The 21645-nt window shown below is 43.7% G+C and overlaps 1 protein-coding gene across 3 annotated transcripts in view; it reads left to right on the top strand.

The window, feature by feature from the left end:
* slka (STE20-like kinase a) overlaps positions 1-21645 on the top strand; it is a 57019-nt gene that overhangs the window by 20031 nt on the left and 15343 nt on the right. Inside the window, exons 3-15 of one of the 3 annotated variants that reach the window (XM_054798065.1) lie at positions 797-845; positions 1263-1412; positions 4527-4599; positions 6241-6435; positions 6601-6682; positions 6793-6924; positions 7004-8074; positions 14390-14520; positions 14799-14922; positions 15758-15937; positions 16801-16893; positions 17987-18058; positions 19977-20106. In XM_054798065.1, the coding sequence (XP_054654040.1) occupies positions 797-845; positions 1263-1412; positions 4527-4599; positions 6241-6435; positions 6601-6682; positions 6793-6924; positions 7004-8074; positions 14390-14520; positions 14799-14922; positions 15758-15937; positions 16801-16893; positions 17987-18058; positions 19977-20106 (2482 nt within the window). The remainder of the gene's footprint in view (positions 1-796; positions 846-1262; positions 1413-4526; positions 4600-6240; positions 6436-6600; positions 6683-6792; positions 6925-7003; positions 8075-14389; positions 14521-14798; positions 14923-15757; positions 15938-16800; positions 16894-17986; positions 18059-19976; positions 20107-21645) is intronic. The other 2 variants (XM_054798066.1, XM_054798067.1) reach the window with 2 other exon arrangements.

The raw sequence follows: 21645 nt of genomic DNA, 5'->3' as shown, positions 1-21645 counted from the left end.
ACCCAATGACATGTAGTATCATGCCACCAATCCGTACTCTCGGAGCACTTCCACAGGACACCGTGAGTGTGATCCTCCTAGAGTTGGAACACACCCTCCAGTCACCCTTCTTGAAAAGGGTGGGACCGGGACCACCCCAATCTGGCAATCCAGAGGTACTGTTCCACGCAGTTTTGAAGAGACGTGTCAGCCAAGACAGTCCCTCAACATCCAGGGCCTTAAGGAACTTTGCTGTCTTATCGCTGAATGGAAGACAGTGTTTGATATTAGCTCTGACTGATTAGGGTTTGATTGATTGATTGATTGATTTTTAGCTCTCTCATACCACATAATGGGCCGGCTAGATGGAGCACTGTTGTCAAAGTGCTGAATTTCATCATGTGTATCACCCCCATTCGGCAAATATACTCAATTCATTTGTTTAGCAAGGTCTTTTCTTCCCTGTCAGTGAAATCGTCTTCTGTGTTGCATTTGACATTTTAAATGACCACAATGAGGAAGGGACTGTTCATTCAAATGTATGATGAAATGTCTGGAATGTGAGTCATTAGGAAATATTCCATAATACCCCAAGGAGCAGCATTGCATTCAAAATAAGACATATTTCAGAGTCCATGTTGACTCCTTGTAAGATGTGCATTGATAATTTGCCTGAATTGATTTTCTTCTTGGAAACCTGCCGAATCCATGCTGTATTTCCTTTGAAATGTCTCTCTCTTGGCCCTAATACAGACTTCCTTTTAAACACATCATTTTAATGTGTCCCATTGGACATTTATTGTTGTGCTCTTTGCAGATCCTCATAGAGTTCTGTGCGGGCGGTGCGGTGGATGCCATCATGCTGGGTAAGTCCCTCGCTCGTGTAACTGCAGTGTAATAAAATTCTGCTGCTTTTCCTTCCTCCTCCTCAACTGCCAATTCTTTTATCTGTGGGTTTGAAGTGTGTAATTATTGTAGCTCCAATTTCAAGGAGTGCTTTCAAGCCCCTTGCGAATGCTCATAGTTTCACCTTCTTATACTGAAGCTTCTAGAAGCACCTCTCTGCTGTGTGCAAATGTATTTCCTGTTGCAGAGAAAGCAGTCTTCTAAACGTTTCCTCTCATACAAGCTGGCTATTGTACCAGCTGAGTTTTATTCTTCAGTTGCTATTGGTTGCAGTTGCATCGTATGTTTATTTGTACAAATGGACAAAGTATGTGTTGTGACATCATAATGCAATGTGAAAAAAATGTGACTCATGAGTTCTCTGCGTGCGTCGACAGAACTGGAGAGGCCCCTGACTGAGCCTCAGATTCGTGTGGTGTGCAAGCAGACCTTGGAGGCCTTGGTCTACCTCCACGAGAACAAGATCATCCACAGAGACCTGAAGGCCGGCAACATTCTCCTCTCCCTGGATGGAGAAGTGAAACTTGGTATGAAGTTCTGAATCATTTGGGGCTGTACAGTATCTCACAAAAGTGAGTACATACACCCTTCACAGCTTAGCAACTGGGTTTGGGAATCTCAGAGTACCTACGATACGATATGATTTGTGATACAGGACTCACAATAACGATAATAACCTCGATAGGGTGAAACAAACCGAGAAAAAATTTTCTTAGTTTATATTTTGCAACCTTCAGCTGGTTTCTGTGACTGAAATGAGGACAAGCGCTATAGAAAATGGGCGGATATTTTGCAGCCTATTTTAATCACAGTACAGTCAACAATGGGAGTGGTTTAGTGCAACGTACTGTAAGTATAAAACAGGATTTTATTTTAGGTGTCTGACCAACTATGACACTTTTAAACTTATTAATCTCATTCACTCGCGTAGATCAAATCTACCCCCGGTTAGCAAGTTTTTTGGATAACATTGAAAATTTACGCCACAATTTTCCCTCGGTTTGCGTGCATTCTCTGGTTAGCATACAATGTGGCACGCGTGCTATTAATCTGCTGTATGAGTCCATTTGTCTTCTTAATATATACATTTGTTCCATTCCATTTCCTTGGGCAGACACCATTTTCCTATTTTGTTATGAGTTATTTTTTTGAATTCAGTAGTCTTTCTCACCTTCTGAATCAAAATGCTGCCACTTGGAACTTTCTTTGGCTTCATTTTGGGTTATAGTATTGAGGTGAGAAACACTATTGAATTTAGGAAGCAACTCATGTCAAAACAGGAAGATAGTGGTTGAACCCACTGCCACATCGTGTCTTTGGGGACATCGAGAATCACAACTTCAATGAAGGTAAAAGTACCCGCTGAGTAAATACTTCCCCACACCAACATTCCTTCTCTTCATGATGACAGCATTTCATTCACATTATGTCAATTTCCGCAAAATTCCGTGATTCCGTTAACGCAGAAATCATCGGGCCAAACATGCTGTGGTACACGTGAGGCGCCAGTGCATCAATGCAGGGCGCAGTCATCAACTCTGCTTGTTTCCTTTTATCATTTATACCAGTATCTGTCATTATGTCATAATTGGAATAATTTACAGTATACTGGTATACCAGTGTATATAAAAATGATCGCCCAACCATAGTGGGGATATTTCACTTTTAAACAGAATGAACAGGGTGAGCGCATGAACACTGACAAACTGATATGTGCCGTTTGTTAGAAAGTAGTGATGATGAAGAAGGGGACGACAAGCAACTTGCATGCGCACCACCTCAAACACAACAATGCTGTCCAACAAAACTGTCCCAGTTTTACCAACTGGGAAAAAAACTACAGAGGCTTTGTCCTGACAGTCAACGCTCACTGAGGCATTTGGTGGCCAAAGTATAAACAAAACATAGGTCATTATTACAAAATAAAAGTCAGGGGGGCCCCCACATGGTTTATTTTTCATGGGGCCCAGAATTCCTGGCTGCAGCCATGCTATTGTCTGTATGATATGAAAAGGGAACCAACCAAACCAACTCACCTTCACCAAAACATATTTATTCAAGAGAACATCGCTGGTGAAACTTAGCGAGGATGGTGAGAGGTCAAGGCAACAGGCCTGAAGTGGTTAGGCTCCTTGGGACGCGGTGTCTTTGGTATCGGGACCACACAGGAGGTCTTCCACAGGGCCGGGACTTTCTCCAGGCTCAGGCTGAGATTGAACAAATGCCTGAAAACTCCACAGAGCTGGTCAGCACAGTCCTTGAGGATTCTAGGGCTGATGCCGTCCGGTCCCGGTGCCTTCCTTGCCTTGATCTTCTTTAGTTGACTCCTCACCTGATCATCAGTTATGGAGAGGGGGGTAGAGGATGGCTGGGATGAGATGAAGAGTGGATGGGGAGGTGGGGCTTTCCCGGGAAGGTGTGAAGAGGGGGCAGGGTGGGTAGGGGAGGGAGGGGGCACAGACTCAAATCTGTTGAAAAACAGATTGAGTTCATCTGCCCAGATCTTGTCCCCACTGGATTTTTTTTGTGATAAGCGTTGAAAGGCGTTTATCGGCATATGTCGATCACGTGTTTTCCCATGGAACTCAGCCAATATTGATTGGTGGCTGATCGATCAGAGCATCCCCAGTTGAGTTATGTTGCACTAAAACAGTGTAATATTGTAAACAATATATTGTTTGTACTCTGGTTAAAATATGCTGCAAAATATAAACTATGAAATTGTTTTTGTTTCCGCTTATTGCTGTATGGTGATATAATCATTATGGTGATCCATGTATCACAAATTGCATGGTATGGTGATTTCCCCTAAGATTCCCAGCCCTAATGTTCTTTGCATTGGATCATGTGTGTCACCAAATGGGAAGGATTATTCATCGCTCCCGTTTCTGCTAAAGCTCAATACTTTGTTGAAGAAAAGCAGATTAATTGTTGTCTTCTTTTCCTACTGGTGTCCTGGGGGGCCACTTAGAAGCCTCCTACTGAGCCACTTAAAGGCTCAAGGAGATAATTAGCTAAGTCAATTTTTGGCTGTCCCACCAGCACGGCGGTACCCAGCTGAGCCAAGTGTACGCTGCATAGCTTCGTGTTTACACACGAGGCTGAATCATTCATGTGCTGTTTCACATTCCTTTTTTTTTAAACTAAGTGATGGCTGTTGTGTTGCCATGAGTGAAAGATTTACAATCTTGGAGTTGCATAATAATCAAAAAGTATCCATGTTTTCCTGTAGCACTCCTAGCTTGCTGGTTCCTGGATGATTCACGCTGTGTAGGCAGAAGATCAGTGGCATAGCCTGGCAAGCAGTAATCAAGGGTCTTCATGAAAGATGTTATGTGTACATCTTCTAGATCTTATAGGATGTAAACATAATGAATTGTGAATTTCTCTTGGAGATATGTGATGTATCTACCGTAAGGCATGTGAGGCAAGGAAAAGAGAGGGCAGGTGATGGACATGGCCGCTATGACCACTATGATGAAGCTTTTCTGTCGCGCAGTGGGCTGCACTCTCCAGCAAGTATGGAGGAGATTATTACCTACAGCTGTGTTTGGGATGCAGAAATGTGACGCTCGAGTCACTGATGAACACAAAGCATCACAATGGAGAAAAGAGTTATCCATTCATTTCCTCTTTTTCAGCGGATTTTGGAGTTTCTGCAAAAAATACAAAGACGTTACAGAGGAGAGATTCTTTCATTGGCACGCCATACTGGTGAGTCATGCAGCCCTGGTTGCACCTGGTGATTGTTTAAAGGTCTCAACAGGATCATTTTTCATTCTGGTATCGTAAAATGAAGGCTGAAGGGGGCATAAAAAAGTCTTTACTCAGCAAGTTAAATGCACGTGAGGGTGGGATGACCTCAGCTTTAAATACAGACTGATGCCCACAGCATTTTTCTCCTCCAAGAAATGAGAAAAACCCTTCCTGCTTAGCAACGTATCAAACAAACCAGAGGTCCCCGTCATGCAAAAGTGACTTTTAAATGATGTTATTGCAGTGTCTGTAGGGCCTGTTTATGACGCACCAAACATTTGAGGTTACGGGTTGCTATGACGTCCACGGAGAAAAAATTCTCAAGGACAATGATGATGCCACCTCTGACCGAGCCAATCCCACCACTTCATGGAGGACAGCTTTATATAAAAAAAAAAATAACTCACAGGCTTCGCTACACATTTTAAAATAGTGCTCACAAAACAGGGTGTTCCCCATCTAAATTGCAGGGTCAAGGCTAGATTTTATCCAACACAATTATAATACGCTACGTTTATGTTTATTTCCTTAGCTGCAGCAGAAGCTGCTGCTATTTTTCCTGAGGTCCGAAAGAAAATACAATGGTATAAAAGATGCAATTATTATATTCTTTTTATTTGTTAATGATCTAAATCATTTTAATTGTAATTGTACAGTAATATTATCATTTAATGTTGTAAAATATAGCCAATGAAAGAGCAGATAAAATCCTACTATAAGATAAAAGTTTGATCATGTCAAATTTCAGTGTAGTAATATAGTATATGTACTATCTGTATTTTGGAACAGCAGATAATAGCATTTTTAGATTTGAATAATACAGTCTAGCGCAGTCAGTTCTCACGGGTGAGTGGTTTATATTGCAGAATAAACGTTTAGCAGAGGGGTTTTTATATAATTTGTTTGGGAAGGAGATTGCATGCACCTTAGGTCAAATACATTTCTTGGGTGGCATAATTGCGTACACTACTGGTCAAAAGTTTTCAAAGGCCCAATTTCTCTGTAGGGAAAAGCTCCATTTCTACATGTTAGGAAGGTCTGTCTCTCTTCCATTGTTAATTGCATTTTTCTTGCAACATTTTTGTAGCAACACATGCCTTTCTGCAGTATAATGCTCATCTGATGCGGAGGGTCTAGTACCACTGTATGTTCCAAACACTGCTTTCTTACAGACAGAGGAGTAGTACTCAACGCTGCAACACGTATAAGAATAAGTTGCGGCAACTGCCAAGGCTTGATCAACCTCCATTTCTGCAGAACAGCTTGAAATTGTTGGCCTGTTTTGTGGTCCCTGAAACAGTATCATTTTGAAATAGTCTTTCTTCACCTTTGGCTAACCTTACCTTTTTTTATAACCTCTCCCACATCACCACTTACCTTTGTACCATTTCAAAGCTATTGATTGGACTTGAACCACTTGAATATCAATAAACAAAAAACAGCGGGGGTGTTACAAAGCTTTTGATGGCTAGTGTGTGTCCGAGCTAAACAAGAAATTGTGATAGAGAATCTGATTTATTTTGGGACCCATGGTGAAAACTAGTATCATTTGGAATCTTTAATTTATGCGTGCCAATCTAACTGCTTGTCACTGTGCAGGATGGCCCCAGAGGTGGTGATGTGTGAAACGTCCAAGGACCGTCCTTACGACTACAAAGCGGACATCTGGTCCCTCGGGGTGACCCTGATTGAGCTGGCACAGATTGAGCCACCCAACCACGAGATGAATCCCATGAGAGTATTGCTGAAAATAGCCAAGTCCGAGCCGCCCACACTCATGCATCCCTCTCGCTGGTGAGATGACGTGCTGGTGTTACAACCCCAAGGAGGTGGCGCTGGACTGTTTGCGTGTTTAATGTGCCAAAGCGCTGCACGCTTCCACTGGCGGTCATTATTGTTCAAGCAGGAATTGCAGTAGTTTTATGCTTCAAACTCATTTCTTAAAATGTGTCACTTTAGGACACCGGAATTCAGTGACTTTCTCCGCAAAGCACTTGACAAGAACGTGGACAATCGGTGGGGCCCGCTGCAGCTTCTACAGGTGGGCCTCCGTGCTCAGTTGACTGCCTTCATGCCTTCATCCCTGCACAACAACACCTGCTGACCAGCTTTGTAATTAAACCCCACGTGTCTCCTTGCCATCCCTGGCAGCATCCTTTTGTCGCCAGCGTCATGGACAGCAAACCTCTGCGAGAGCTTATTGCAGAGTCCAAAGCTGAAGTCACGGAGGAGATTGAGGATAGCAAAGAAGAGGAAGAGGAGGAGGAGCCTGACACACCTCTGGTACTAACGAACGAATGGCGCTCGCGACTCAGTGATAATGTGATTTTGATCTTTTCTGTGTTTTTTCTCTACTCTTCAGTCCGGTCCTGGACACAAGCGAGAACCGTCAGATGCAAGTATGGTGAGCTCAGAGGACGACAAAGTTCCAGCGACTCCCTCCATGCTGGAATCTGTCACAGAAAAGACAGAGGCTGAGCCGACCAAAGATGAGGCCAGTGGTAAGCTCGCTAATGAAGGTCAAGGAGCAAGTGAGACCAACAAGATGGAAGAGAAGCTCAATGAGGTGCCCGACGCCAGTAATGAAGACAAAGCCTCAGGGTTGATGGAGAAGGACTTGGTCTCACAAGAGCATATTGGACCAGAGGGACAAGCTGATGAGGTTTCTGCAACAGAGGAAGGCGTTTTAGAAGGAGTGGCTGCAGAAAACCTTGTGACTGATGGTCAGAGAGAGGAGATGCAGGAAGAAGAAACAAACGCCGATTCCACACAGGTGTTACAAGTTCAGAAAGAGCCTCAAGTGGTGACCGAAGAAGAGCCCCAAGAAGGAGAGTCAAATCGGCAACTCACTGAATCCTCAGAATTAGAGGAGCCACCTGCACGTGCCAAAGAAGAAGTGGAGGAATTAGACATCCAGCAGGTGAGCAAACCACAGGAGATGTTTCAGCATAAGTTGGCTGATACGGCTAATGGCACAGATGATAACAGTGGAGCAAATGAAGAAGCACACGTAGTGGACACAAACACGTATGAAGACGCACAAACCAAGGAGAGTGAGGACGAGTCACCCATTCCTCTGCTTGAGGAGACACTCGAAATAGAGGAGGAGACATCTGAGCTGCCTGATCAGGTTCTCCAAAGTACAAATGGCATGTGTGATGACACCATGGATTCCTCTGAGGATGCAGGACAAGTGCTCCCAATTAAGGAAGATGAGGAAACCGCTCCAGTAGAAGACGGCAGTATTCCGGAGAGCAAAACCGACTCTGAGACCAAGATGGAGCAGGGAAGTCCTGCTGTGCCATGTCAGGATATGGAGAAGGACTCTGACTCCGGAAGTACCTCAGCTGCTGACAGCAACAGTCTTGACCTCAATTTGTCAATCTCCAGCTTCCTGTCTAAGAGCAAAGACGGGGGTTCAGTGTCTGTGCAGGTATGTTGATCCATCCCTCACGTCCAGCTAGGCATGGGCTGGTTAGCGCTTTCAAGGTATACCACGGAATGAAAATGTTACGCTTTCAAAACCACCAAAATCGTTACAGTCACAGCATTTCTACCGTATGAGAGAACGTGGAGATCCAGTGCGGCCACTACATGGAAATACAGCCTGTGTTAGTTCTAGTTTCCATACGTTGGGCATAGATGGCGCCGCTGCGGCCGTGCCGCGAGGACATATTGCTCACGTGGAGGGTCACCAGATGTAGAGATGTCATTTAGAGGGGCTGTAAAACCTTTATTCTAGGGATGCTCCAATCAGGGTTTTATGTTGCCAATTCCAATGCTGATCTTCTATGAATGAAATTGCCTGATACCGATCACATGGATTAAGTGTCAATTTTGCAATTGATTTATGTTCCATTGGCCATTGGCCAGGGGTGCTATATAAGGGGGGGAAGTAAAGACAATTCCAAGGCCCCCTGACTGCCAGGCCCAAAAAATTGGATAGTTATAAAAAAAATTAAAGGTGGGGGGGTTAGAGGGGTGCCCAACGTGGCAGGGGCCATTTCTCCAAGACGTCAGAGCAAGACACTACACTGCATGCAGGCATCGCGACAGGCTGCAATTATACAGGCTAGAGGTGATCGGCTTTTGTGATCGACATTGAAAGGTATTTATTGTGTATGTCGATCACATGCTTTGCCACAGAAATCAGCCGATATTGATCGTTGGCTGATCGATCAGAGCATCGCTAGTTTATTTTCCACTGAACAACAAGCAGCAACCACTTAACGTCTCAGTTGCAGTGTGTCACCTGCCACTATGAAAGAATAACATAACAGTACGAGTTTTAAAAAAGATTTATTTTGTCACCTTCTTGAGCCACTTGATTGCATTTTATTTGCAGTCAGATTTTTTTTTTTTACTAAGAAAATATTTATTGTGTTCCAGGATTAGCCACAGTAGACTGCATTGACAACTGCACTTTATTTATTAATTTAGAAATCATTCACTTATTCATGTTAAATATATATGTTCCACTTCCATTGTGTTATGTTATATAATATATATTCCAGCATGGTGCATCAAACATCTCTATGCAGCCCATTCCTCCAGCTGCTAAGAGCGCACCAACATTGAAACGTACTATAAGCATCATTCCCATTGCTTACGTACACTAGTTAGGTTTGCTGTCGTTACGGTTTAGCCACGTTGGCTATCATTGAATGTATAGCCTGTCATAACCACGCAATAATTGCATGTATGTGCACATACTAGGGACATGTATGTATGTGTATGCGAGACACAGGCTTCCTACACAAGTATGGATTTTATTTTATACATTTCCAGGTCTGAAAAAGTATGGAAAATGGAACCTCAAGTATGGAAGGATATTCCTGTTTCTAAGGCTGCTACCCCTGTTTTGTTTTCTAAAAGATCAATGATGAATATCTGAAAAAAGAAAGAAACAGGTGCTGGATAGGGCAGCCAAGATGTTTGTGTGAGAGCACACGGTGGGCGACGCATCCCGGAAAACATTTGGAAAGGTTGACAAGTTGAATATCCAGCCCTCTGCTCTTACAGTATTCAGTACATTATTCTTTGTCTGAGCTACATTACCAGCTATAATCTCCTGGAAATGATCGACACCATACAGGGATGACCATTTTCTTAGTGGATTCATGTGAAGCTTGTTGTTTGGATGACGAGAGTAATGGGTCAGGCCATAGATGGACCAAATCAATATGAAGCAAACACAAATAGTTTGTGCTTTGATCTGCAAAAATCAGAAAAGAGGCCTAAGCTGATGTGTTCGTGAATGTCTTGTTTTACTTAAAACGCAAACATAACACAGTAGCTCTGCTTTCATGGCTGACTGAGGAAATTAAAAAGGTATTTACATTACAAAGGATATTTGAATTTTTAATAAAAAAAAAAAAAAACAATCGAGAATCAAAATGATTGTTGATAAGTTGGATAATTGATGAATCATTAATTAATTGTTGCAACTCTAATGCAGGGGAATGTTTAGTCATTTGGGGGCCCAAGGCAAACCTAGTCATTGGGGCCTTCCACATCCTTTTTTTTTTTTTTTTTTTAATTTGAACCTTTACTAAATGTCATTTAGGCCACTGTTTTCCTGCCTTTGAAATCTGTTAGTTATCTGTCATCTTAAGTTGCTATTTACATAGCCATGTTTATATACTGTGCCCCCTCCCAAAAACCATTTGAAATACTGTTTATCATCTAAGGATGACAACATTCTCCTATTTCCTGAGCTATAAAGTCTCAATATAGTCACGTGATGAAAAGCGTGACTGTCTAAAACCACTGACACTGACAGTAGCGCTGCTGCTGTCCTCGTGTGTCTACTTCCTTGTGACTGTGAAAAAGGTTTACAACTTCACTACTATGGATAAAATCTGTTAGTTTTCCTCTCGCCTTCTTCTCTTCTCCGCTCGCAAGTTTGTTTTTCTGCCGTCTTCCAGAAGCAATGTGCACATGCCCAGTAAATGTGGAATAGTCCAGTGCACAAGGAGGGAGGCGGGGCGATTGAAATGATCATGATAGATTATGCATTTGGAAGTAGTTTTAATAATTAAGACTAATACTACAAATCAAAGAAAGAGATCAGTTTTTATGAGAGTTTGGGGGCCCTGGAAATCCCTTGGCCACAGGCAATTGCCTGTGTTTGCCTAATGGTAAGTCCATCCCTGCTCCAATGATACATGTCTGTTGACTGAGGAAAAGTCTGGCATTTTGGAATGTCAAAGCGCTGAGTGACAGCCATGAACGTTATTTATTTGATTCAGGCCCAAAGAAAATTTACGTCAATTTTTATGCAGTTGAATTTGTATTTGTGAAAAATCTAGACATGTTTTTGTACAATGTGTTCTTTTAAGACACTTTTGGTAACATATGCTAGTCGCTGGTGGAGTTGTTGTATTTTTGGGGTAAAAAAATAACTGAATTATATATATATAGATATATAGATATATATATATTACAGTATATATATATATATTACAGTATATATATATAGCACTGAGCCTAGCTCTCCTGCTCGGGACGCCCACCATCACTTCCCGTCACTTCCTGATGAACTAAAGCTGTAATGACACTCTGCCGTATAAAAAGTAAAATATTAAAAACAAGCAGAAGACATTACTAGCACAGCTTTGTTGTGTGGGTCATGAATAATAACAAGCATAGTAGTGCTGTACAACTTTTATCCGCAGTCCCACAGTGCCCTCTTTTTTAAATTTTTTTTACCCCTGTCCTGTCCAGCCTTTAAAGCAGATAGAATTGTATACCTAAATGCCGTCAAGTGCTCAACAGATTTACTCTGCCAGGGAGAAGTGTGATATACAATTCCCCTGTTATACAGAATTTATTTGACTTTGATGCTTGTTATTAAGCAAATTTGGAGCGACCGGACCAGAGCAGAAGGGGACAGAGAAGAAGAGAAAAGAAAACGGGGGGGTGCGGGGATGAGAGGGGGACAAAAAAAATAAAAAGAGAGAGACAAGGACAACAGCAGCAACAACAACAATTGTGACAACAAGAACAGAACAACAGAAACATACAGAACGACATCAGCAAATAAATGTCTGTGACAACTATAAAGACGAACAAGGACATAAGGACAAAACAATATCAACAACCACAATGACAATGCTGCATTGAAACAATCACACAATAGTAGTAATGAAATGATGAACTATCATAGTGATCACAATGATAATACTGCATTGAAACAGTCACACATAATAGTAGTCATGAAATGATGAACTATGATAGTGATCACAATGACAATACTGCATTGAAACAGTCACACATAATAGTAGTAATGAAATGATGAACTATGATAGTGATCACAATGATAATACTGCATTGAAACAGTCACACATAATAGCAGTAATGAAATGATGAACTATGATAGTGAACAGAATGATAATTACTGTAATGCACATCATTGTAAAAAAAACTATAATCATACTGCTGATATCACCGTTGCTGTAATAAAACCAACAACATAATAACACCCTGGTTAACTCAGTGAGTAATGTGGGGAAGTACGTATGTACTGTGAGTGTGCATATGTACAGGTATCTCTGTATATGGGGAAGACTTCATATATATAAAGGTGCAAGAATGTGTGGGCGTGTAATTGTCACTGAGAATGCATGAAAGGAAAGGGGCCGCCTTCCACCTCCCAGAGAGCCCCGCCCCAAATAGCCAGGCCGAGCCCCCGCCGTCAGAAGGCCACCAGGCCCACAGGGGCAGGCAGCACAAAGATCAGTGCCCCAAGAGCCAGCCCAGAGAGCCCTCCCCCCCGGGAAGACCAGCAAGGGGCCGAAGAGAGGAAATCCCAGCCAAAACAGGGCGCCGGCGGGCCGGAGGACAGCCAACCCCTAAGACCAGCGAGAGATCACACCCCACAAAGGCAGACGAGTACTGGGGGCCACAAACCGGCAGGCCCAGAGACGGCCCCACAACCGGAATGAAGCCCGCCCACGCTGGAAGCACGAATCCCCCCCCCCCCCAAGCACCACCCCCCAGGGAGCGGGGCCAACCCCCGTCCAATCCCCGACACAGGGCCGCCCTGCCCAGGGATGCAGGAGGCACACCCTCTACCCACCCGGCGGAGGCACGGGTGGCAGAGATGTATCACCCAGCACCCGACCCCACGGAGCAAACCCCCGTATGCGACCCCTCCCCCAAAAATAAATAACTTAAATAAATAAATAAATAAAAGTACACGCACGCACATACACACTCCTGCGCACCCCCCCACGCGCGCGCGCGCACACACACGGACACACACATGCGCGCACACACACATAGTGGTTGACTGCCCGACACCCGGAAGCCTCGCCCTATCCCCCGTTGGTAACCCAAGGAGCAGCGGAGCCGGGGTCCCAGACATACAATCCAGAACCCAGGTGCGGAGAGCGCGGACCGCCGGGGAGCAGGAAGACACCAGGCCACACCCTCCCAACGGTAGGTAGCCACCTTTTTTGGAAGGATCCTGAGCATTATGGAACAAAAACATCACATCTGCGCTGAGCCGGAGGATCCGATTGGCCGTCCATCAAGACACAGGGCAGTCTTCCACCCACATGAAGGCCTTACTGGTGCCAACTGCAGCAATAACTATCAGATGGCATCTGAGGGAAAAGGCTTTAAAAAACAAAAAAGGAATTCAAAGACCTCGTCTCCTTCAGCGCCACAAAAGTGCCCGTTTAGACTTTGCCAGGGAGCATCAAACATGGGACATTGAAAGGTGGAACAAAGTTGTATTCTCTGATGAGAAAAAAATGTAACCTTGACGGTCCAGATGGCTTCCAGCATTACTGGCATGACAAGGAGATCCCACCTGAGATGTTTTTACCCGGCACAGTGGAGGGGGGGTCCATCATGATCTGGGGTGCTTTTTCATTCAGTGGACACCGGAGCTTCAGGTGGTGCGGGGTCGTCAAACGGATGCAGATTTTGCGGCGGGCGTCCCTCATGACCGAGGGTCCTCGTCTGTGTGGTACCAGCTGGGTTCTTCAACAGGACAACGCTGCAGTTCACAATGCTGGCTTGACCAAGGACTTCTTCAGGGAGAATAACATCACTCTTTTGGACCATCCTGCATGTTAAATCCCATAGAGAACATTTGGGGATGGATGGCAAGGGAAGTTTATAAAAATGGCCATTGGTTCCAAACAGTTGATGGCCTTGGTGAAGCCATCTTCACCACTTGGAGCAATGTTCCCACTAGCCTCCTGGAAACACTGGCATCAAGCATGCCCAAAGCCATCTATGAAGTAATGAACAAGAACGGTGGAGCTACTCATTACTGAGTCCTACTGACAACATTTTTGGTTCTTGTTTGGAGACTTTTTTTGTTCTTTTTTGAGCGATGGTCTTAAACTTTTGATCAGCTGATAAACAGCCTCACTCCCCCTTCTTGTTTTTGCATATTGTAGCTTTACTTAAAACCTCATTAAGATCCAAATGTGCAAAATGATCATTCTAGACATTTTTCAACTCAGGAGTGTATATACTGCATGTAATTTGGAAGAAGTTCCATACAGTCCCTTTAATAACTTTCCATCAGTTTTCATACTGCTTATCCTGTTCTAAGGTCAGGGGAGCTGGAGCCTATCCCAGCTGACCTAAAAGCAGATCACAAGACTGACAGTCACTTTCCCACCTATAGAAAAAATGCAGAGTTTTCACGTAACATAAATGTGCATGTTTTTTGGATTGTGAGTACTAACCTCCATGCTCCACTGCGCTGCTACCTCTCTTTTTTTAGGAGTCAAAACGTCAGAAGAAGACTCTGAAAAAGACACGTAAGTTCATGGTGGACGGCGTGGAGGTCAGCGTGACCACGTCGAAGATAGTGACAGATGATGACGCCAAGAACGAGGAGATGAGGTTTCTGAGGTGTGTCTGACTTGTAATCTCCCCGCTATACTGCTGGTCCAAAATAAGAAACATGACCTATCTAGCACACATATCTTCAAACATATCCTCACATATCCTCACCACTCAGATAGGCTGGGTTATCTGCTGCCATGAATGCTGCATGGCTTTGCTCCCATGTTGCCTTTTAAAGACACTATGTGATGCTCTGAATGTTCTACTGTTGCAAATGCACAAAAAACTATGCAAAGTTTTAGTGAGTTCCCCGATTGCATCACTTGATGTTATGGTTTCTTCAGGCGGCAGGAGCTGCGGGAGCTGCGGCTGCTGCAGAAAGAGGAGCAGAGAGCTCAGCAGCAGCTCTGCAACAAGCTGCAGCAGCAGCGAGACCAGATCTTGCGACGCTTTGAACAGGAAACTACAGTCAGTCACTTCTACCAAAAAGTGTTTTCTGTTGTTATGGTTGCACACAGTAGCACTGTAGAGACTGGCAGGCTTCATCTTCTGCTTCAGTCATAAATGTCAAGACATACTGTAACTGATGATTATGACGATAGCATAAATGTTAGAATTGTAAGTTAACCAAACCACAAAGAAGACTTCACACTTTTCTCTTTTATTCTTTTTTTCCTTGTTATTTCAAACACAACAATAAGATCATTTCAAACAAAATAGTACTTTCAACAAAAGAGTCCTAAAAAGAGTCTAAAGAATGTGTCCGAGAAGGAGCAGGAAGAAGCAAAAGATTCTGGTGTCCTGCCCCATCACCCAGATGACCTTTTGCTAGTATACACATAGTGTTTATATCATGCCTGATTCGTACATGTTAAAGGAGGATTGATAGGTTTAGATTTGACATTGAATCCCCATCTGGTTGATTCACATTCTTTAAACTTGAATAATGATTGCATGAGAGAGTGCAGATGAAAACATGACTGAGAACTACATTGTACAACACAGCAGTAACTCAACCAGTGTTCTAGCAAACTTCTCAGTCTGCATGAATTCCGCGGATACACAATCATTACACTACGCCGAGTTGTAACACGCAAGCAACACTGCTGGATGCTCACCACTGCAGCTGCTGGCATCTTGTAGAGTTAACATCAGGAGGTTGCCTACAGTTACAGATGTTTTTTTGACAACTTATTGTCGACTTAGACATATAGTACTGAGCAGCCAGGACAGAGATATCAAGTACGCTATTGCAGTGTTTGCCATATTGTTTGTGTGATTGTACCTGGTGCTTTGCGTTCAGGCAAAGAAACGTCAGTACGACCAAGAAGTGGAGGGCCTGGAGAAGAAGCAGAAGCAGACAATTGAACGCCTGGAGCAGGACCACACCAGCCGGCTGCGAGATGAAGCCAAACGCATTAAGGCAGATCAAGACAAGGAGCTGTCCAAGTTCCAGAACATGCTGAAGAACAAAAAGAAAGAGGTACATGGAGGGCTTTGCATGGAGGTGTGCTGCATGGCATCAGTGGGAGATGTTTAAGGGTGTGTGTGTGTGTGTTGACGAAACCTGGTGGCTGCTTTGAGGAGTCATTTCAAGCCTGTGGGTGTGGTGAACTGTGCTGCACACAGCTATCTTAGCTGCTGCATGTTTTTCTTTCCACTATTCATTCGTCCCCAGGAAAAGGGTGCTTTGTGAGCAGGGTGAGACGTCTTCCTCTGCCTGTCAGTATCTGTGTTATTATTATCATTGTTATTCTGCTTTGTGTGTGTCTTTCACCTTATGCTGCTCTGGCTTGCAAATAATGCCCACTTAGCTTTGTGCACAGTGTTCCCATGGTGATCTGGTGCTGTGTTTAGTGTGATCAAGTGCTTGTTAGCTTCCACTTGCAGCAACTACAGCATGTAGACTATTACCACCGATGGAAGTGTGTTTATTAATATATTCTTTATTTGCACTGTGATCAGTTGAACTAACTGTGTGTGTGGAATGAGTGTGCGTGAGGTGGCTGTGGTCACTGGATGGATGACTCTTAAGTGGTATCAGGATTATTTGGGGAGATGACTGACTTGGAATCGGCTTTAATGTGCATACAGGTCATGACCAGTGATTCCAGCTCAGTTACTCTTAGTTTCCAAGGTGGAAAACAATCATCTTGCTAGCTGACTCCAAGTATCTCCATGATCAGACTTGACTTGGTCCAACTCTTTGATTACTAATCTTATAGGGCTGCTGGGGGTTACTTCAATCTTCTGGTGGTGGGACGCTCTCTTATCCTCTGCATGCCTTCTTGCCTATTACTGTTAGACTTTGTATTGTTTTGCAATCAAACACAAAACACATTTTAGGCCAAACAGGAAGTTGGACAGTCGCCAAAACACATGCGAAAAGAGCTCATGAAGCGCTTAAAGGAGGACCTAACGCTTCTTAAGATGGCCAAGGTAAAGAACACCACCTCCTTTTGACGTCCTTTGTCTTCATCTCCTATTCCTATTTCTTCTCATCTTCTGATGAGCGCTCTTTTTCCTGCATTGAAGTCACTAGATTAGTCAGTCATGAGTCCTGGACACTTCATGTTCACCCAAAACTTTTACAGTCCTGCCCGCTTAAGTGGGACCCGCTTAGTGTGGGTCGACTAGTCATCTGTGTGGACCAGCTCATCCGGTCCTAATCCACCGTGCTCTTATTATTAAAAGTAAAGTGCTTGTGAAACCCTTCTGATCTGCTCCTACAGTAGGTATGCCCGAACCGCGGCCCACCCAATGAGAGCCGAAGCACTAGGCAGCTGTCGACTTGATGTCCAGTGCGACTCTTAAAATGTCAGAGAGTGAGGTTTACTGACATCCTTTCACGCAGCCACACTAGCTGGCATCTGTTACACATCCTTCAATCAATGTGGAAATACACAGCCGAGCACATATGTCAACATCAAATTTAGAGAGCCAGACAGGTCATTTGATGAAAAATGAGTCATGTGTAACATGTAGTAATGTTACCTTCATCATCATCATGCTAGGCAGTGTGAAATAACAACAGCAACAGAACCACTGTCTACTGTATCTACACAGCATTCAAATATGCACACTCTGCCTTCCTGTTCAGTGCACAGTAAGATTTTAAAAAGGCATTTTTAGGGCATATTACACACAATCCAGTTTGATGCTCATTGCAGATTGATTACATCAGGAAGTGTTTTTTTCTTCTGAATGATAACTAAATAAGCTTCCGTGGAATGGAGCATGGAACATGTATGTTAACAAATAACTAAATAAGCTTCCGTGGAATGGAGCATGGAACATGTATGCGTTTGCAAGCTGAGCTCCTTCATCCTTCATCCTCGCATGAGAAGCAAACAGAGCATCATTCAGTAATACTGTACATGCACTAACATTTATCCACTGGGGAATGGGGTAGTCTATTCCAGACTTGGGTGGGATATGCGTGTTTGTGTGGGGGGGGGGCCTGCCCCCACTTATCCCTGACGGGGGCAAGTGTGTGTGTGTGTGTGTGTGTTTGTGTGTGTCTCCTCCGCAGGCGGTCGCCCAGGTTATGATACAGTCTTTTCAGTTGTCCTCATGCGCACTCTTCAATGCTCAGATGCAGGATGTAAGTCCTCCCTCACCCATTACCCTCCTCTCTACTCTCTGTCCTTGCTCCCAGCCCATACTTAGATGTGTGTGAAGTCATAGTGAAGCTTTTTTCCATTCAATAAGGAGGCTACATGTAAGCATGGGCGCTGCTGTGTTCTGAAGTGATGTCATCGATCGCCATGTTTGTGCAGTTTCCTTCTTCCTCTAGTCTTATTGTGTGTGTGTGTGTGTGTGTCTGTGTGCGCGCATGCGCGTGTCTGTGTGCGCGCATGCGCGCGCATGTACACGTGTATTGTATTTACCGGGTCACTTGAGGGTCTGCATTTATGTTTGTCTCCATCAGGATGACGCACAGTTGAATACTAGATGTCATATTCTAGCTTTTATTCTTGTTGCTATTCTGCTATACTGTCCATTTAGGCTTAAAAAAAAAAACAAGCTTTTACACTCGGCCAAACATTTTCCCCTGTAATGCCCCCCTGGTCTGCAATGCCATACTAAATAATCTCATCTCAACAATTCAAGTCATTTTTTTTACTTTTCATATTTCACCTGTTTAACATGTAGCTGAAGTAAGCAGCTAAAACAAATAAAAGTTGCTTTTTCTTTATTTTATGTAAGGAACCGTTTTTGGTAACTTAAGTCAAAGTATAAGTATTTCACTATAAGTATATATAATATAGCTATATATAGTAAATATTATTATGGAAATTCGATAAGAAATCATTTAAACAGGAAACATTTCAGCAGTGATATATTAATATAATAATAATTTTTTTAAAGTATTTGAGTAAACTAACACTGTGGAGTTGTGACGTTTTGTCTGCATTGATGTCTGTTACATAAGGATGATAATCACAGTGAAGTAACGCGGATGTGTACATTGTGTACATGATAAGGAAGGAGTCGTGTGGAAGTGTTACACAATGAGGAAGTAACGTGAGTCGTGTGGAAGGTGTTACACGATAAGTAAGTAACGTGAGTCGTGTGGAAGTGTTACACAATGAGGAAGTAACGTGAGTCATGTGGAAGTGTTACACAATGAGGAAGTAACGTGAGTCGTGTGGAAGGTGTTACACGATGAGGAAGTAACGTGAGTCGTGTGGAAGGTGTTACACGATGAGTAAGTAACGTGAGTCGTGTGGAAAGTGCTACACGATGAGGAAGTAACGTGAGTCGTGTGGAAGGTGTTACATGATGAGGAATTAACGTGAGTCGTGTGGAAGGTGCTACACGATGATGAAGTAACGTGAGTCGTGTGGAAGGTCTTACACGATGGGGAAGTAACGTGAGTCGTGTGGAAAGTGTTACACGATGAGGAAGTAACGTGAGTCGTGTGGAAGGTGTTACACGATGAGTAAGTAACGTGAGTCGTGTGGAAGGTGCTACACAATGAGGAAGTAACGTGAGTCGTGTGGAAGGTCTTACACGATGAGGAAGTAACGTGAGTCGTGTGGAAAGTGTTACACGATGAGGAAGTAACGTGAGTCGTGTGGAAGGTGCTACACGATGAGGAAGTAACGTGAGTCGTGTGGAAGGTGCTACACGATGAGGAAGTAACGTGAGTCGTGTGGAAGGTGTTACACGATGAGGAAGTAACGTGAGTCATGTGGAAGGTGCTACACGATGAGGAAATAACGTGAGTCGTGTGGAAGGTGTTACACGATGAGTCATGGTATGGACTGTGAAGCTAAAATCGAACTGTGACTGTGAATCTCTACTTTTCTGACTTACCTCTACTGTGGAACATCCACAATCTCTCTTTGAGAGTCTCCTCTGCTGGTTCCACTCGATGATGATGATGATGATGTGGTCTGTGTGGGTGACATCAGAAAACTTGACTTTTTCAGCAGAGTTCTTGTCTTTTCCACTGTTAACTGTTTCTTCTGCCATCTTCGCATCCTCCAATCAACTCTTCCTCACTGCCTCCTCAGGAGCAGGAGTTCCTCCAGAAGCAGCAGCAGGAGCTGGACGGAGAGCTGAAGAAGATCATCCAGCAGCACAAAGTGGAGATTGCCACCATCGAGAGGGACTGCCTCAACCACAAGCAGCAGCTAATGAGAGGTGGGTCAACATTGCTTGTTATGCCGTCATGCTTCCCATATGAAATTTACATATGATATCTTCAACCTTGATGAAATACACAGCAGTAGGCTTGCAGCAAGATGGCATCTCCAGTTAACCCTTCAACATCAAACACCTTCTATTCTACGATGCTGTTCAACCTCTCCTTTGTTGCGCTTTGGACAGTTGTTTCAATAGGCAATCATCTAAACACAGCTAGTCTGTGCCCGAGTCAAGCGCCTGCCATAAAGAGCATCCCTCGTAAAAAGAAGTTAGCCACACATTCAAACATCCAACGAACGTACCTTGCAAGCGATACTTCTGAACTGTCATACAAGCTCAAAAAGAAGTGAAGAGATGCTAAAATGACATTAAAACAAGAAATATGCCCACTCACTCGTGTGTTTTGATGACAGGCAGCACGAAATGCAGTCATGAATGTGCAGAGGATGGATCTTATGTTGCATTCTTATTGTTGCCTTAGTCATATTGTAGAGATGCATGGACCACTTCCTTACGCCAGTTTTGAAATTGTACAACCATTTTAAGGTTTCACTGTAGTTTAATTGGAAAGTAGTAGCAGTAGTAGTAGTTTCTTGGGCTGTGTTAACAAAGACGTGACGTTCAGGTGTGTTGCAGTTTGTCTGCATTGTTTTCATCACACTGCTCATCATCACGCACGCACACATCATCTAGCATTTACATTAGCTGCTCTTTAATGACTTTAGTCGCTTAGGTTATGCTAATTCTCCCTGTAATTGGACAAAATCCTAGCTTAATGTTTATGGCTAGGCTGTAAAAAAAACATTGAAGCGAGCAGCAGTGAGTGACACCAGTTGGTTGTGTCTGTGTAGGCTGTCAGTCGTACCGGAGTTGTCCATCAAGGAAAAGGCTTCTTGAGATGTCATCTGTACTTCTGTGAAGAAGGTGTCAGACATTTCGCTCCTCATCCGAAGAGCTTCGTCAGCGAACTAATAAGTGCTGGTAGCTTAGGCCTTAAATACAGTAAGAGTGGGCGGAATTGGTGTGCCAACACCCTCCTCCTATTGGTTCCTTACACTAAGACTGGGCGGACTAGTGGTATAATCCTCTCCTGCTATTAGCACCTCCGATAAAAGGGAAGTGTCGCTCCCTGAGTTGGGTATGAACGACTCTGATACTGGCTCGTCAGCATCTATTGTTCTGGCTCAGCCCTGGCTTCACCTCATTTGCAAGATGAAGAGCTGTGGGTTTTGGTCTCAGTAACCTGCTGAACACAGGGTCCAAATTAAACCTCAAACCACCATTCCGATTCAATGATGGCTTCTGTTGTTTGACAAAAATAGCTTCCTTTCCTCCTCTTTCAAACCATCTGTTTTCTTTGGCCAAAATCTTTACCTCACTGTCCTCAAAAGAGTGATTGGTAGCTTTAAGGTGTAGATGTACTGCTGATTGAGGACCACTAGAATTGTCCCTGCGATGTTGATAAAGCCTTTTTTGGAGCATTTGCTTAGTTTCCCCAATGTAGTGCTCTTTGCATTCCTCATCTTTACAGTGGAT

Source organism: Dunckerocampus dactyliophorus, chromosome 14, assembly GCF_027744805.1.
Source record: "Dunckerocampus dactyliophorus isolate RoL2022-P2 chromosome 14, RoL_Ddac_1.1, whole genome shotgun sequence".
Lineage (NCBI taxonomy): Eukaryota > Metazoa > Chordata > Actinopteri > Syngnathiformes > Syngnathidae > Dunckerocampus > Dunckerocampus dactyliophorus.
This window is presented reverse-complemented; position numbering and strand designations above follow the sequence as displayed.